This window comes from Heloderma suspectum, chromosome 2 (genome assembly GCF_057233095.1).
Source record: "Heloderma suspectum isolate Gila_16-S chromosome 2, 16-S_ref, whole genome shotgun sequence".
Taxonomy (NCBI): domain Eukaryota; kingdom Metazoa; phylum Chordata; class Lepidosauria; order Squamata; family Helodermatidae; genus Heloderma; species Heloderma suspectum.
Window position 1 is genome coordinate 202,930,853 of NC_139459.1, and position 14,562 is coordinate 202,945,414.

Here is a 14,562-nt window from a genome sequence, read left to right on the forward strand (position 1 = left end):
ACGAGAAAAACAGCTTGCCATAAAGGAAACTCTCCACAAAGAATTAAGGCATATTCAACTGAGAAAAACATGGAAGTAAGCCAACAACTTGATTCACTTGAAATAAGATTACAAGATTAGGGCAACACACTGACAACATGATTTCAGCAACTGGCTCTAAAGATTTTAGCACTGAAACTATTCATTCCCAATTCCAACACATAAAAAACAAATAGTATGAAATACTTGTTGTAAAGTGTGTCATGCATATGTCACAGTCCCATGAAACTGGGGTATAATAAAAGCCTGACTGCCCAGTGACATCATTGCTTCTTTAAACTGGAGTCACAGACAGTGGTTTATACAAAATTAGTTCAAAGAAAAGTATGTGCCTGTTTTTCCCCTCAGTACCAGAATCAGTTGTTTCTGAGAAGAATCTCCAAATAGCCAGCTTACACATGTAAGCTGTGTAATTATTACACTGGACCTACAAAATCTATGTTTCCTTTAGTAAGAAAAAGGTATTGCCCTCAATATCAAAGCAACATAATTACAGAAAGCACCTTAAACAAAATTCACTAAGAATCACCACTGCTACTTCATGCAACCACTAGGATACGTGCTTCTGGACAGAGTCCTCTTTGAAGCTCCCCAAAAACATGAGGAATGAGCCCGAAGCATAGGGGAATGGTACATAATATTGTCCAAGATAAAGGAAAAAGAAACATTCTGAAATCCACATCACCATAATACCTTTTCTTTTGGCCAACACAGTACCTTCGCTTTTTCTAAAATCATGAAAACGATGGGTGGGAGGGGCAGAGGTTTAACTCATTATTAATACATCTTCATTAAATACATCATCTTTTTCCTCCCAAATGCTTCGGTTGTATGACTGTCACAGATTGTACAACTGTCACAGGATCATCATTACGCTTTGTACTTCCCAACTACCTCTCCACACCACTGGCTACTGTTTATGGGGGCAAGGAAACACATACACACACACACACACACACACACACACAGAGATAATGATGTCAAGACACCAAGTAAACTACTAGATGTTGAGGGGGGATGCCTGACACAGTGCTGTAATTTTCAGTGGCAGCCCCCTATGTCTTTTACTGTGTTTCATTGTGCCCTTACGCACACACCTTGGCACAGCTGCACTTAATTTCAACCAGTCCTATTCTTCCCTCCCAAGTATTTTCTATTCTTCCAATTCTCCAGGAAGCAAACAGCTGCTATAAACATCAAACACTTTAGAAACATTCCTATACTGTTACACACACACACACTTCTTGCTGCTGAAAACAAGATTTTAGTTGCCATGTTTTCTATCCTATTCTAAAGGCTTTGGGTTGATAAAAATACATCAGTTCATAATACATCATTCATACATCCATAAAATATATGCACATAACAAATGTTAAAGCCTCAGTCTACAAAAGCCAGTTCAAGCAAAAATATATTTCTTAAATACAATACTTCTAAAAGATGCTCAGCTTTGGATTTTGGTGAGTATGCAGAGATGACAGAATTTCACAGGCATGGTGTAGTTAGTGAGAGCTTTGCTTTCCACAGCTGGCATACTGGATTCTGAATAAAAGATTTTTGGTAACATAAAAGATGCAGTCTCAGACATACCGGGCTCATATATGCTATCATACGTCAAAACCAGCATTGTGACCTCTGCCCAGAAAATAATAGGTAGTCACAGCAGAAACTGCATTAGCAATGTGATTTCAGCTACCTACCTACATTATGAGACTGGCCACTGTCGCTCTGCGGCAGTTGAATTCAAATGTAAGGTTCAGACAAAATACCAGAAATCCTGGTTTGGTAGGAAAGCACAAACCATCATTTGCCAGATCAGTGTTTGGAGGTGCAGATGGAAATATGCAAGCCCAAGGCTCCTTCCAGGTTCATTCTACATGCCACAATTGTGTATGCATCCACTGCAAGGTAAATCCCTTAACACCAATGTGAGTATACATGTTTTTACGCAATAAACACTAAATGCAGCACCTGCTCTACTTCTGGAAACAGAGTCTCATGTGGCGCAGAGTGGTAGGCGGCAGTATTGCAACCGAAACTCTCCCCACAACCTGAGTTCGATCCCAGTGGAAGCTGGGTCCCGGGTAGCCGGCTCAGGTTGACCCATCCTTCCGAGGTCGGTAAAATGAGTACCCAGCTTGCTGGGGGAAAGGTAGTCACAACTGGGGAAGGCAATGGCAAACCACCCCGCTATAGTCTGCCATGAAAATGCCAGCGAAAGTGGTGTCCCTCTAGGAGTCAGCAATTACTCAGTGCTTGCACAGGAGGAACCTTTCCTTTCCTACTTCTGGAAAAAAGAGGATCATGGATACCAGAGAGGTCCCATCCAGCAAAAACAATAATTTATAGAAATGAACAATAAAACTTGTTAAGCGACAGCCATACGTGCCAGCTCTAATAAAAAAAAAAATCATCATCAGTGCCTGACTAAACCTTCCTAAGGGGAAGGGTCTTTACTACTTTTCTTTAAAACTTCAAGAGATCTGTCAAGGATGAGCTCCCTAGAAAAGGAATTCCACAGCAAAAACACTACAATGGAAAATAACCAATTCTCACTCACTGAACTTTAGATGCGGGGGTGGGGGGAGAGAGAAGAGAGAACTTCCAATAGGGCCTCCCCCAGGAATTTCAAGGCACTGGTGGGGGCAGAAGAATTGTAAGAGGCACTCCTTCAGATACCTAGGGCCCCAGACAATTCTTTAAAAGGTCAAAACTAGCTCTTTAAATTGGGATTGGAAACTAATTAGCAACCAGTGCAGCTCTATAAAGACCAGTATTACATTGTCCCTCAGGCCAGCACCCATCAGCACTCTGGCACCAGCGCTGGCCCTATCATCAGGCAGGATGAAATATCCAAATCAGCTGCATGAGGTGGCTATCATGAAATGGCAACAAGTTGTTATTTATTTATTCTTATTGTTGTATTTTTTGCTGCTTTGTAGGGGGAGGTGTGATTGCAGGATTTTCTTCCTCAGGCGCCAAAATAATGTATTGATGCACCTTGACTAGTGGGGGCGGGGGGAACAGAGGGAGAGGAAGGCACCAGTTGCTGCTTCATCCCAGGCAGCAACATGTCCTGAGCCACCCCTGCAAAATGTCTTGAGCCAGAGTAGGCAACATGTGGCCCGTGGCAAACAACCCCTGAGGGCTGTTTGTGCAGCTCCCCTAGTCCCCACTGTCACTATTTGGTGGGCTATTTGGGAGCCTGATCCTGGTGGGAAACAAGGTGTGCACTCCCTGTGCACCCTGTTTCCCAGCAGAATTGCCAGGATTTCAGTGGCAGCAACAGGGGAGACCGCCACAGAGTTCCAGTGGTGCCAATGTGGACTGCCAACCCCTCTAGAGGTTACCTGGGCATATCATTTGTTTTTCTGTTTGATGGGTTATCGGAAGCTAAGCAGGGTCAGCCCTGGTTAGTACTTGGATGGGCGACTGCCTAGGAATCAGGCTTCCTGCATTGAGCAGGGGGTTGGACTCGATGGTCGTGTAGGCTCCTTCCAACCCTAAGATTCTATGATATCATGGTGGCCACATCCTTGTTTCCGAGAAAAGAGCACTAAGTGAAGCAGAAAAGGATATGTCTGGCTACAGATGCAACCTGAATATCAAGAAGCAGAGCCAGACTAAGAGTACTCCAGAAGTTGCGAACATGCTCCTTTAGCAAGAGAGTAATCCCTTCCAGAAGAGGAGTAATACCTCCACCCAGTTCAGCTGGCTTGCCTAGAGATGTGGAGGCCCAGGGAGAACAGAAAAATTCAGAGGGAGAATATTTTTTTCCTATTTCCCCTACTCCCCAGAACTCCCCACCCCCATCCCAATTATCCCAATTGAAAAATTTGGGGGGAACACTGAAAAAAGTTCTTATGAAATATTTTCTCCTATGAAATGAGTGTAATGTTTTTCAAGAGAAAGATTTACTCACTCTATGTGTAGAACAAAGATTTTTACGTATGACAATGTTGAACATTATTATTTAAAAATATTTATATACTATACTTCTTCAATAAATTCCAGGGCAGTGTACAAAATTCATTAAGGGCACAACCCATGGCTGGCTTGGGAATGCTGGGAGTTGTAGAACTTTTTCTGACTAAATATGTGTAGGATTGTGCCCTAAAACAATTAAAATTTAAATAAAATCCACAAGAAAACAGGAAGTCTAACTAAGCTATAAAATCAAGAAATGCTTGGCTAAATAAGTTTTTAACAGATGTCAAAACATCATCAGGGTTGGTGTCTGTCGTACAACTGAAAAGGCCCTCCCCCTGGTTGCCATCAGATGTACATGTGCAGGGAAGAGAGCAACTAGGAGGCTCTGATCTGTAGATCCCAATGACCTCACAGGTTAATATGGAAAGAAGGGCTCCCTCAGGTAACCTGGTCCCAAGTTATTTAGGGCCTTGTATGTCAGTAACATCACCTTGAACATGGCCTGGTAACATAATGGCATAAAGACTACCAACTTTATCTAGAAAGTGCCTAGCCAAATGATCACAAGACTCCATGGGTTCTAACACCCCAGTTATTAGAGAAGGATCAATTATATGTATACAGTAGATAATACAACACTCAAATCCATGATGCATTGCTGCACCCAACAACATATGGTACAACAGTTTGCTGGTCTCTAGTCTGGATGTATTCAAAATTTTGCCTCTACAAAATTAAGATGTTTTGAGGCTGCAATCTTATGTGAACTTACCTGGTAGGAAGCTTCTCTAAGCAAAGTGGACGTTACTTTTGAGTAAACATGAACAGGATTTCTTTATAAATTTCATAAATATGCCAAGTAGCACAATTGCACATGCTAAGCTATAAATAATATGTTTTACATAATAAAAGCAGTAAAATAAGTTTAGGTTTGAAAAGAGACTAAGTATTGCATATATTCCAAATTCCCCCCCCCCATTTTTCCCCAGGGGAAACACTCCCCCACCCAAGTTTCTGAAAATTCTACATTTCTAAGCCTACCTAATATCAACAATTCAGTCTTACGTGAACTGAGCTTCAGTCTATAAACCATCATCCAGCTCGTTACTGACTGCAAACCTGGGTTCAGGAACACCACCACACAGGAAATCTAACTAGTGTCATCAACATTCTGAGGACACAAAACTCCACATATGTGCATAATCTCTCCCAGTGGTTTCATGAAGATGTTGAGGAACATTGGAGACAAATATTGGTTAACTGTGGTTTGCAACTCTGGTTTGGAAGGCAAGTGCAAACCATAGCTTGCTCAGACAGATGTAATGACAATATGGTTTGTGCCGAACAGGAAATAACTAACAATCTGAGTGCATAAAGGAAGGAAGAGGGAGCACACAAGTCCTAGGCACATTTCCGATCTTCTAAACTAGGATTTGGAAGATCAAGAATGTTATGTGGTAACTGACCGTCTGCTCAGTAATTGAAATCACTTGTTTCATTTTGCACATCTTTATTTCCACTTATTTCCATGATTAATTGACTGACATAAAATCAATGGTGAAAGCAGTATGCCAGGCCAGAAAAACATTCTACACATTTTCATCTTGGAGCTTAGAATATTAGCAAAGTACTATGGGAGCGCTAGGAAAACTTGTAAACCACACTCATAGTTGCATAATATTTTACTATTAGAGATGCATGAGGTCACCAACATTTACATTAGCTGCCAAAACCAGAAAAAAATAACAGCATTCTTCATGTTAAAATCTATTGCGCTATTCTTGAGGGTAAAGCTGAGTGTTTGGGATATGACTGTGTATGGGTTACACCCGAGTTGTGCCTGCCTGAAACATATACCACTAATCGCTGCCCTAAAGGGCAAGGGGGAAGACCACACTCTTCATTTATTTTAGCTTCAGTTGCCTGTTCCTATCATATAGCATAATTATCTCTCCTCTTACTCACTACTGAAATGCGAACAACTGACTGTTGTATGTTGCAAGAATTGATCAATTTCTGCAATTTGTATTAGGGTTTTTTGGTATGAATTGCCTAGCAATTACTTAATAAACAAGAAGGAGGTAATAGGATGCTTCTTTTCATTTGGCTTTCAAAAGTGAGCCAATGTGAAGACACTACCCTGTCACTGACACTATTATCCTCCTCACATTATGGAATGGCTGTGATAATCAGACTTTCCGGCTGAAGTTCTATGGGTAACAGGAAATTAATGCATAGTCTACTCTGAGACTTGGCATTTAAGATTAAACTGTTAAACGCATTTCTGGAAGGAATGGTACAAATATAAGGTCAAGCAACATATGTCAGAAAAGCAAAGAAACCTGGAAACACAACTAGTTTACTGTCTCAACTGAACAGACCCTGAGCTTCAGTTTTAAGTTACTGTATTCTGAAAGACATGGGAGTGGCCATCAGGCTGGAAGTCAGAGAAGTAGGGGTCTAACTCTAAATTAACACCTTCAACAGACAATCTCACCATTGTGCCTGTTTTTTCACATACAAATTAAAATTAAATATTCTTCGCTCAGTTTTCCAGTTTCAATGAACTGACACTTTCCTGGGAGTAAGTGCCATTTGAATTCAATTAGACTTGCTTCTGACAAGAGATGCCTAGGATTATAATCCCAGTCTTGTAACATATACTACCCTGATTTATCATGAAGTCAGTGAAAGACAGGATTGAAATTCTTAGAATTTAACCTTCCCCATGATTAATTCCAACAGCACTTCTACAGAATGACCCATGCTCTTAAGAAATGGGTCTTTTAAAACTGATGCTCTTACTTCTAACATGCAAAATTCTGCAGGCTGTTCAGCCTTGTATATTCTAGCTTCCATTGCCAAACAATAATAATCCCAGTAAACAGCTAAACTCTACAGTTAACTGGAGCAACACAGAAGCATTGTATTCTACTTCTGAAGAGAAATACAGTAGTTTATGTGATTTTCTTGTTCATGACAGAGAAAAATAATACACAGAGACAGGCTTGAGCCCTAGGACTAGTATTTAAATACGTGATTACTCAATCCAATAAAGAGATTCTAAAATTCTATTCATAACAAAAGCCAAGATCCTGTTTAGAAGTGAGAAAGTTACAGAGAATTGTAATGTAGATCCATCTCCTCAAGAAAAGACAGCAACCACATAATCAAAGGACAAATTAAGAGGCATGTATTCACTATAACTAATCTGAGAGCAGCAGCTACCAGGACAATCCATTTAATTCTTGAGAATGCCATCATTTTTAGTAAGGAGGTCTGCTCCATCAATACTAGCCACAAAGGTTATCCAAACCAACCTCTATTAAGTTCTTAGATCTGTTGCCTAGCAAAGAAAGGAAGTCATATGTAAAAGCCACATCTGGTACAAAATAACAGAAAAAAGTATGGTGTTGAAGTGTCACTGGAGAAAGACACACAAATCTAGATAAGTGTCAAAAGAACACTAAAAACTGTAAAGCAAAATTACATTTTGAACCAAAGTTATTCCACTAGATTGTTTGAATATATACCCATTGAATCAATTTTGTTCCAGCCCATAGTTTTAAATGTTGTAAACAATACCATAGTTTTAAAAAAGTAAGTATGAGATTACTTGGCCTGCAAGAAGTGCCAACAGATGGTAAAGATAAGGCTGTAGAAAGAATACACTGGTTCTTCTTAAGTAATGTAACCAAGAAGCTGAAAGCTGGTTTGAAGAAGGCATTTTACTATAGACCTTAGCAATCTTAGCAAAAGTGCTTTTGGAGCAGCACTTTTTCCAGCCACCACAATCACAGGAATTGCTATCAGGTATGTATGTATTCACATTATGTTTGTCCATACATGTGACTATATAAAGTGTGTGTGACATGGCCTTTAGCTTTTATTTTGATGTATTCCTCAATGGCATCTTCTTCCCCAACAAGCAAATATCCTCCCCATTTACCCTTAAACCAAATAGAACTAAGAACCTAATATGATGATGCTTATGCTTTACAGTATCTATACAGTATCTTTAATTTAGTAAAAAGCACAATCCTATGCATGTTTAGACAGAAAAAAGTTCTACAACTCCCAGCATTCCCCAGCCAGCATGTGCCCTAAGTGTCTATCAGGTAAGTTCCCATGTTGTTCTTGATGGAGTACCACACCTATTATTTAATGCAGCACAGGTGCTTCCCTGCTGAGATTAAGGAGACAGCAATTTTGTGAAGCCGTAAATTCATACTGGAATTGAAGGGGAAACATGAACAATATTTTACACTCAGATTGAAAACATCTAAATTGTCATTACCTGCTCACTGTACCAGCACAATATTTTGTGTAGATAAATGTAGTGTCAAGTACCATCCTAAATATTTGCTTGCTGGTATATCAACTTAGGGCATTTTCACAAGTGACACATGCAGCACAGTCTGAAGTAAATCCCAGTAAGACTTAATTTAATCTCCAATGAGTTTGTTCTGAATACTGTGAACTCTGTAGAGAGAGCAGCACTAAGCCATGTTTAAAAACTATGACGTGTGCATCCATATAGCTTTTTCGTGTCATTTACAGATGAATGAAATCCAAACAGATTCAAGAGTCAGTTTCGGGTGGGGGAGAGCCTTCTAAGGCCACTAGCCTCCTTTCAGCATCCAATTAGACAAGATAGATAACAGCGACCCCCTCTCCCTAGCCCTCCTACATGGACACCATTGTCATTGGTAAAGTCAAATCAACAGTAGTAAAAGTCCAAGTTCATACCTGTATGAATTGTACTGCACAGCCAGAAACCAGCCCTCATACTAATATTTCTTAGCATTATTTTCATATATCTGCATATTGTCTGTAACCAAACACATGGTAATCTATTGTAGATTGTACAGTGACATTTTGGCAAATAAAAAGAGACACAGTGAACAGATACAAGAACTGCTATGAAAAGGCTAGGAATCCTGTAAACTTAGAAGTATGTCTCTACAGTGGTTACAGAACAGAGATCTAAATAAACTGTTAAACACTTAGTGCAAAGGTATGCCAAACATTTCTCAAACATTCTTAAAGCCTCACAAAGAATCAACCTTTTCTTCTAAATCAGGCCTAGGCTAAATATTTTATTTGGCTCCTCAAGATGGACAGAGAAGTTGGGCATTAGGTCCAAATCAGTTCTTGGACTCACATCAAACACTATCCTGTCATTTATCCAGTCAGTCAAAACAATGTTTCCATCTAAAACTTTTAATGTTTATGTCCTGAAAACAGCTAATTGAATCCAGTTTTTCCAATCCATTTTTCACAGTCTACACCGTCAAGTTCTGAGATAATGAATTTGAAATAAATATGTATTACACACTGATTACAGACTTAATCCAGGGCAAGAGAAAATGTTAAAGCCAAAACAGAAGACTGCTAGTTTCATAACATCTAAAACTATTAAGACTAAACATCTCACGATCCTATGTCTACTTGGAAGTAAGCCCCATTGAGTTCAGTCAGGCTTATTCCTAAGTAAGGATGTATAGGATTGCAGCCTAAAAGTATTTTAATTCCAAATAAGTTTAGCATTTATAAGTTCCTGAAGTATGTTTTAGTCCAAAATGGGTAATCAAAACCACAAAGTACATGAGATTAAGATGTTCCAAAGCAACCCCTGAAAAAATCACTTACAGCCCACAATGCCACTTACTTCTAAAAAAAGAAAAAAAGTGCATTGGACTGCAGCCTTAGGGCACAATCCTATCCATGTTTAGACAGAAGAAAGTCCTACAACTCCCAGCATTCTCCAGCCAGCATAGCCCTTAACCTATTCCTTTTTTAACATTTAAAGGTGCGATCCTATGCATGTTTAGACAGAAAAAAGTCCTACAACTCCCAGCTGGGAGATATTTTTCTGCAGAAACATCCCTTAAGCATTTAAAATTTCCTTTCAGAAAAAACTTCAAATGCATATAGTTAGCCAAAACATAAAGTGTTTCATCTTAACAATATCAAGCAGTTTGCCTGCTTATTCTTTTTTTATTATTAGCAGCTATAATTTCTCTAATACTTTATTATTCAAAGAATATTACAATACTTATTAATTCTTCCCTGTGAGCCAAACTACTATAGTTCCAATTTTACAAGTCAAAAATTGAAACTGTCACTTGCTCAAGGCTCCTATTCTACTAGACTACATTGGCAAAAAAAAGAAAGAAAAGACCACCACCACTGCTGTTCACTTATATATGTTTTTATCATTAAATAAAATGCAATTAAAAACATAATTACCCCCTTTTTGTCTCTTACCAGCAAACACTGATATGAATGCTTCACAAGGCATTAATTATCATGAAGGAGAATCCAACACTTTAACATATAAGGGGAAAAGCAAATTGAAGTAGAAGTCCATAGGCCAAAGACAACTGCCTAAAAATATTTTTCCCCTCAAGGCATTACCAAGTTTTAAAAGTTTAAAAGCATGTTTTTGTTCTGTAGCTTAGTAAGCATCAAAAACAGAACCACAACTATTCCACATTCCAGTCTAACACACTTGCTCCAAGAGCCTATTTCTAAGGAGTTTACCAAATCCTATAAGCAAATTCATAACAGTTTAATTGAGCTCAACAGCACAATGTAAACAATTTTAAGGATTATAGATTTTATTATCATTAGAAATAAGTTTGGGGCTGCAATCCTATATGGACACTTACCTAGGAGTAAACTCCATTCAACATGGCAGCTTGGATCCAATCTCAGGCAAGTGGAAGCCCGCTCATGCAACAGGGCTTCCACTAGCACAATGAGACTTCCCCATCCTCTCCTCTCCCCTGCAGCCCCCCACTCCCATGCTGGCAGAATATGTTTTGATCTAACCAGTAGGACTTACTTCTGAGTAAACATGCATATGATTACACTGCAGACAAATTAAAATGAGAACCATTTTCCTACAATTTGTTAGGATTTTCAAAAAATGTGACAGTTAAAGATTCATCACGAAACACATGCAATTGTTTACAGTTCAAATGACAGCATATACTGAAATTATGTTATAGTATTTCAAAACATGCAAAAATTATGCTAACAATTCTGAAACCTGCCTCAAATTAAATTAACATGTTAATGTCCAACAATCCTATTCCTTCACATTTTTATACACATTTTCCCCTAAGGCTGCAATCCTACCTTTAATTGGGAGTAAACCCCACTGAAAATGTGCACAGGATTGGGCTGTAACTATCTGTTTTGTTTAAGGCAGATGTAAACTGCAACAATATTAAAACTGCAACGAGATCCTCCAGCAAGGTACACATTTTCAGATTTCTTTTCATCTGAAAAACTCTTCTACTTCAGATACACAGTGATATAAAATATCAGTTTTTAACATCCAGAAGATTAGTATTCTTATACTCTACAACATGAGGAACTATATCAAGATAACCTTACACAACCCCTCACTACTGAAGTTGATTCAAGCTGGGCAGCCCAGCAGATCAAAACAAAGGGTACAAAGAGGCTGACAACTGATTCAAGTTTATGCTCAAAGAAGAGAGGATAAACTATTTTCTGGCCCTCTCTGCTTTGGAACCTATACTGACACTTGAGTGACATAACCCCCCCCCCCCCACCAGCATCCCAAAGTGCACTATTTGATTTCACACATTATAATCTGTTTTAGTGCATTTAATTAATTCCCCTAAATCCTGAAAATATTGGAACTGGAGGAGGGATGAAAATATTAGGAGAACTTGTCTCATACCCAACAGAATGCTCATTCTAGAGCTTCACATCTACTTTCATAACAGTGTTCAACATTTGCAATAACCAGCCTTGCAAATCTTTGCGTTGTGTATCGTTTCATTTAGATTTTCACACCTTTCTCTCAACGGGAGACACAAACAGCTCGGCAATCCTTCCCCCCACCATCACCCGTCGTTGATTGCCGAGATCGTGGGGAGGGACGGGGGAGGAAATGCGGGGTGAAGAGTTTACTTTTCTCCTGAGGCCTGAAAGCTTTCGAAAGAGTCCTTCAGACCACAGGTTCAATCTCAAATACACATGGAAGCCGCTCGCTTGCTCGTTCCCAGTTGAATCCCCCGGTTTGGGGCTCTTTCCCATTTCTGTTTCCTCTTTTTCTTTTTTTAAACGAACTGTGGTCCGAAATGCTCTCTTCTTCCCCTCAGCACCCTGGGCCCTCTGCTCCTGCACCCTCTCCATTCAATATATAAAACGAGCCCCACAACTTCAGTTTCTCGCCACCCCAAACCCTTTTCATCGGCGCTCTCCTCCTCCAATGGCTTCATATTAAAAGCAAGCAAATACTTATTTCCCTCACAACACCGCCACTTCTAATATCACACACGCACTTCTCCCCCGCCCCGCAAAAACACACACAAGAAGGAAAAGCAAAGGGGCTCCTTCCCCACCCCACAGCGCCCTTTCTTCTCGGTCTGTTCTTTAAAAGCCAACCCGTTCCCCCCAGGAAGCACCAGGAAAACAAGGCCCCGCGCCTATCCTTCCACTTCCCGGTGTTCCCTCGTAACGTGTGTATGAGGGGTGACCCTCTAATCCCTCCTCACCTGTCAGTCGCAGCTTGACGGGCCCGTTCCTCCGGGCCCCTTGGTTGGACATGACACCGCGGATACTCCCGAGGGCTCGGCGCTCCCTTCCCCGGAGCCCTCCCTGCCGGGGACGGGGGTGGGGGGAAGATAGGCAGGGAGAGGAGGGGGTGGGAAGGGACCCGCTAATGGAGTCGGGATGGACGCGGCTCAAAGGAGCGGCAGCAGCAACGGCGGCGGCCGCCGATGGAAGAAAAGCCCGGATGTGCCCAGTGTCGCCATGAGCGGGGAGGAGGAGGAGGAGACGCAGCAGCCGCCTTCCCTTCCGCCCCCTGCCCGGGGCTCAGGCGGTGAGTACAACAAAGCAGGAGACGGAGAAAAGCGCTTTGACCTGACGGGGGAGCGTGTGGGTGTGTTGCTAGCACAAAGGGTTCGCTGCGAGAGAAGATGCCTCAAATTAGATGCCTTCGCACACTGCTACGTCCTCCTCCTCGAGAAGAAAGGAGGGGGGAGGCCTTTCGGGGGCGCCAGAGGGGATGTCCCCTGGCCGTACAGATGGGGACGGGCCCCATTAGGCCCCCAGGGTTCCCGGATGACCCTTATAATAAAGCGTAGCCCCCCCGTTCTAGATCCCTCCGATGCCGCAGAGAACATTGCGGATGTGCCAAACGCACTGGCCTAGAACTTAATGGGTCGCCCTTCATGATTCGGCCACCAGCGCGCCGATTCCCACTGAGTTCAATGGGACTTGCTCGCAAGTAAAGGGTGTCTAGGACGGCAGCCTTGTTTCCAAGCTTTTGAGTACCCAGCTTGCTGGGGGAAAGGTAGTCACTGGGGAAGGCAATGGCAAACCACCCCGCCATAGTCTGCCCTGAAAACGCCAGCGAAAGCGGCGTCCCTTTAGGAGTCAGCAATGACTCGGTGCTTGCACAGGAGGAACCTTTCCTCTCCTTGCCACATCTACCTCTGGGCACACTTATTTCAGAGGGGGCTCCGCCTGGTCATAGGAATTTGTGCGGGCCTCCAGGGTTCTTTGGATCAACAGCTCCCTCCAAAATCTAGCCTTCATCCTACACCTTGTTGGGTATCAGGCTCTGTTTGGCAGGCTGCTGGCAGAGGACGTGATATAGTAAGCGAGAAGAAATGTTGGGGTGAGAAGGGCCATAGCTCAGTGGTAGAGCATATGCCTTGTATGCAGAATATGCCATGTTCAGTCCCTCCCATTTCCAGTTAGAAAGATCTTGGATAGTAGCAGAGCCGCTTGTGAGACGCTGGAAAGCAGGCAGTACTAGGCTAGATGGACCAGTTATCCACATGCACATCCACTCTAAGTCCTTTGATTCATGCCCTTTAAATTCCATTTAGCTAGGACTAGTACTTAGCCAAATGCCTGGTTATGTAAATGTGGTGAATGTCCTCCAGGCCATGCAGGTAAATTGAGCTTTAATGTAATGTCTTTTCAGATGCATTAGTGTTTCACTCTCTATGGAGATTCATTTTAGAAATAAATGATGGCTCAGAAATCAGGAGCCATCGCAGCATCCTTTATTTATATGTTTAGTAACATAGCTGTATGCATTTTTATTTTTAAAAACCTTACATTTATCATTGTTTCAGAGGAAATACATTCCTTTCTACCTTCATTTCCACACCAAATTCATAAACTGTAGTTTTCGCTATAATTTCCCCCCCTGCACATTTCTTCTAGATATTTAGGGATTGTTCAAGATTTTTGGGAATATATTTTAGTCCTCGTAAGGGTTCTATTATACCTTGGTGGCATTCTTAAGATCTACATTTATACATTGTATTTAAAAGTCTTATAAAAATAAATCTTAGGTCACCGTGACCTTTAATGAAATCATGATGCAGGTGAATACCAAAGCATGTAATAATAAGCACATCCCTCCCTCCCTATATGTCACAGGACAGCTCAGTCAGAAGGTCTAGTAAGCAAGTTACCTAGAAGGAATTATTATTATTCACCTTACATGAGATGGCATGTGGCTAATGTCAAAATTGCCCTTATGATTTATCTATGGATACTGTTTCAAATATTTTGATACTTATGTCA

General features: G+C 41.2%; 1 protein-coding gene across 1 annotated transcript in view; it reads right to left on the bottom strand.

Annotated features, from left to right (window-relative positions):
* Window positions 1–12,821, bottom strand: part of SMURF2 (SMAD specific E3 ubiquitin protein ligase 2) — a 108,655-nt gene extending 95,834 nt beyond the window's left edge. Inside the window, exon 1 of the mRNA XM_084837453.1 lies at window positions 12,510–12,821. Coding sequence (XP_084693579.1) covers window positions 12,510–12,561 — 52 coding nt within the window. The 5' untranslated portion in view covers window positions 12,562–12,821. The remainder of the gene's footprint in view (window positions 1–12,509) is intronic.
* Between the last annotated feature and the right edge of the window lie 1,741 nt (window positions 12,822–14,562).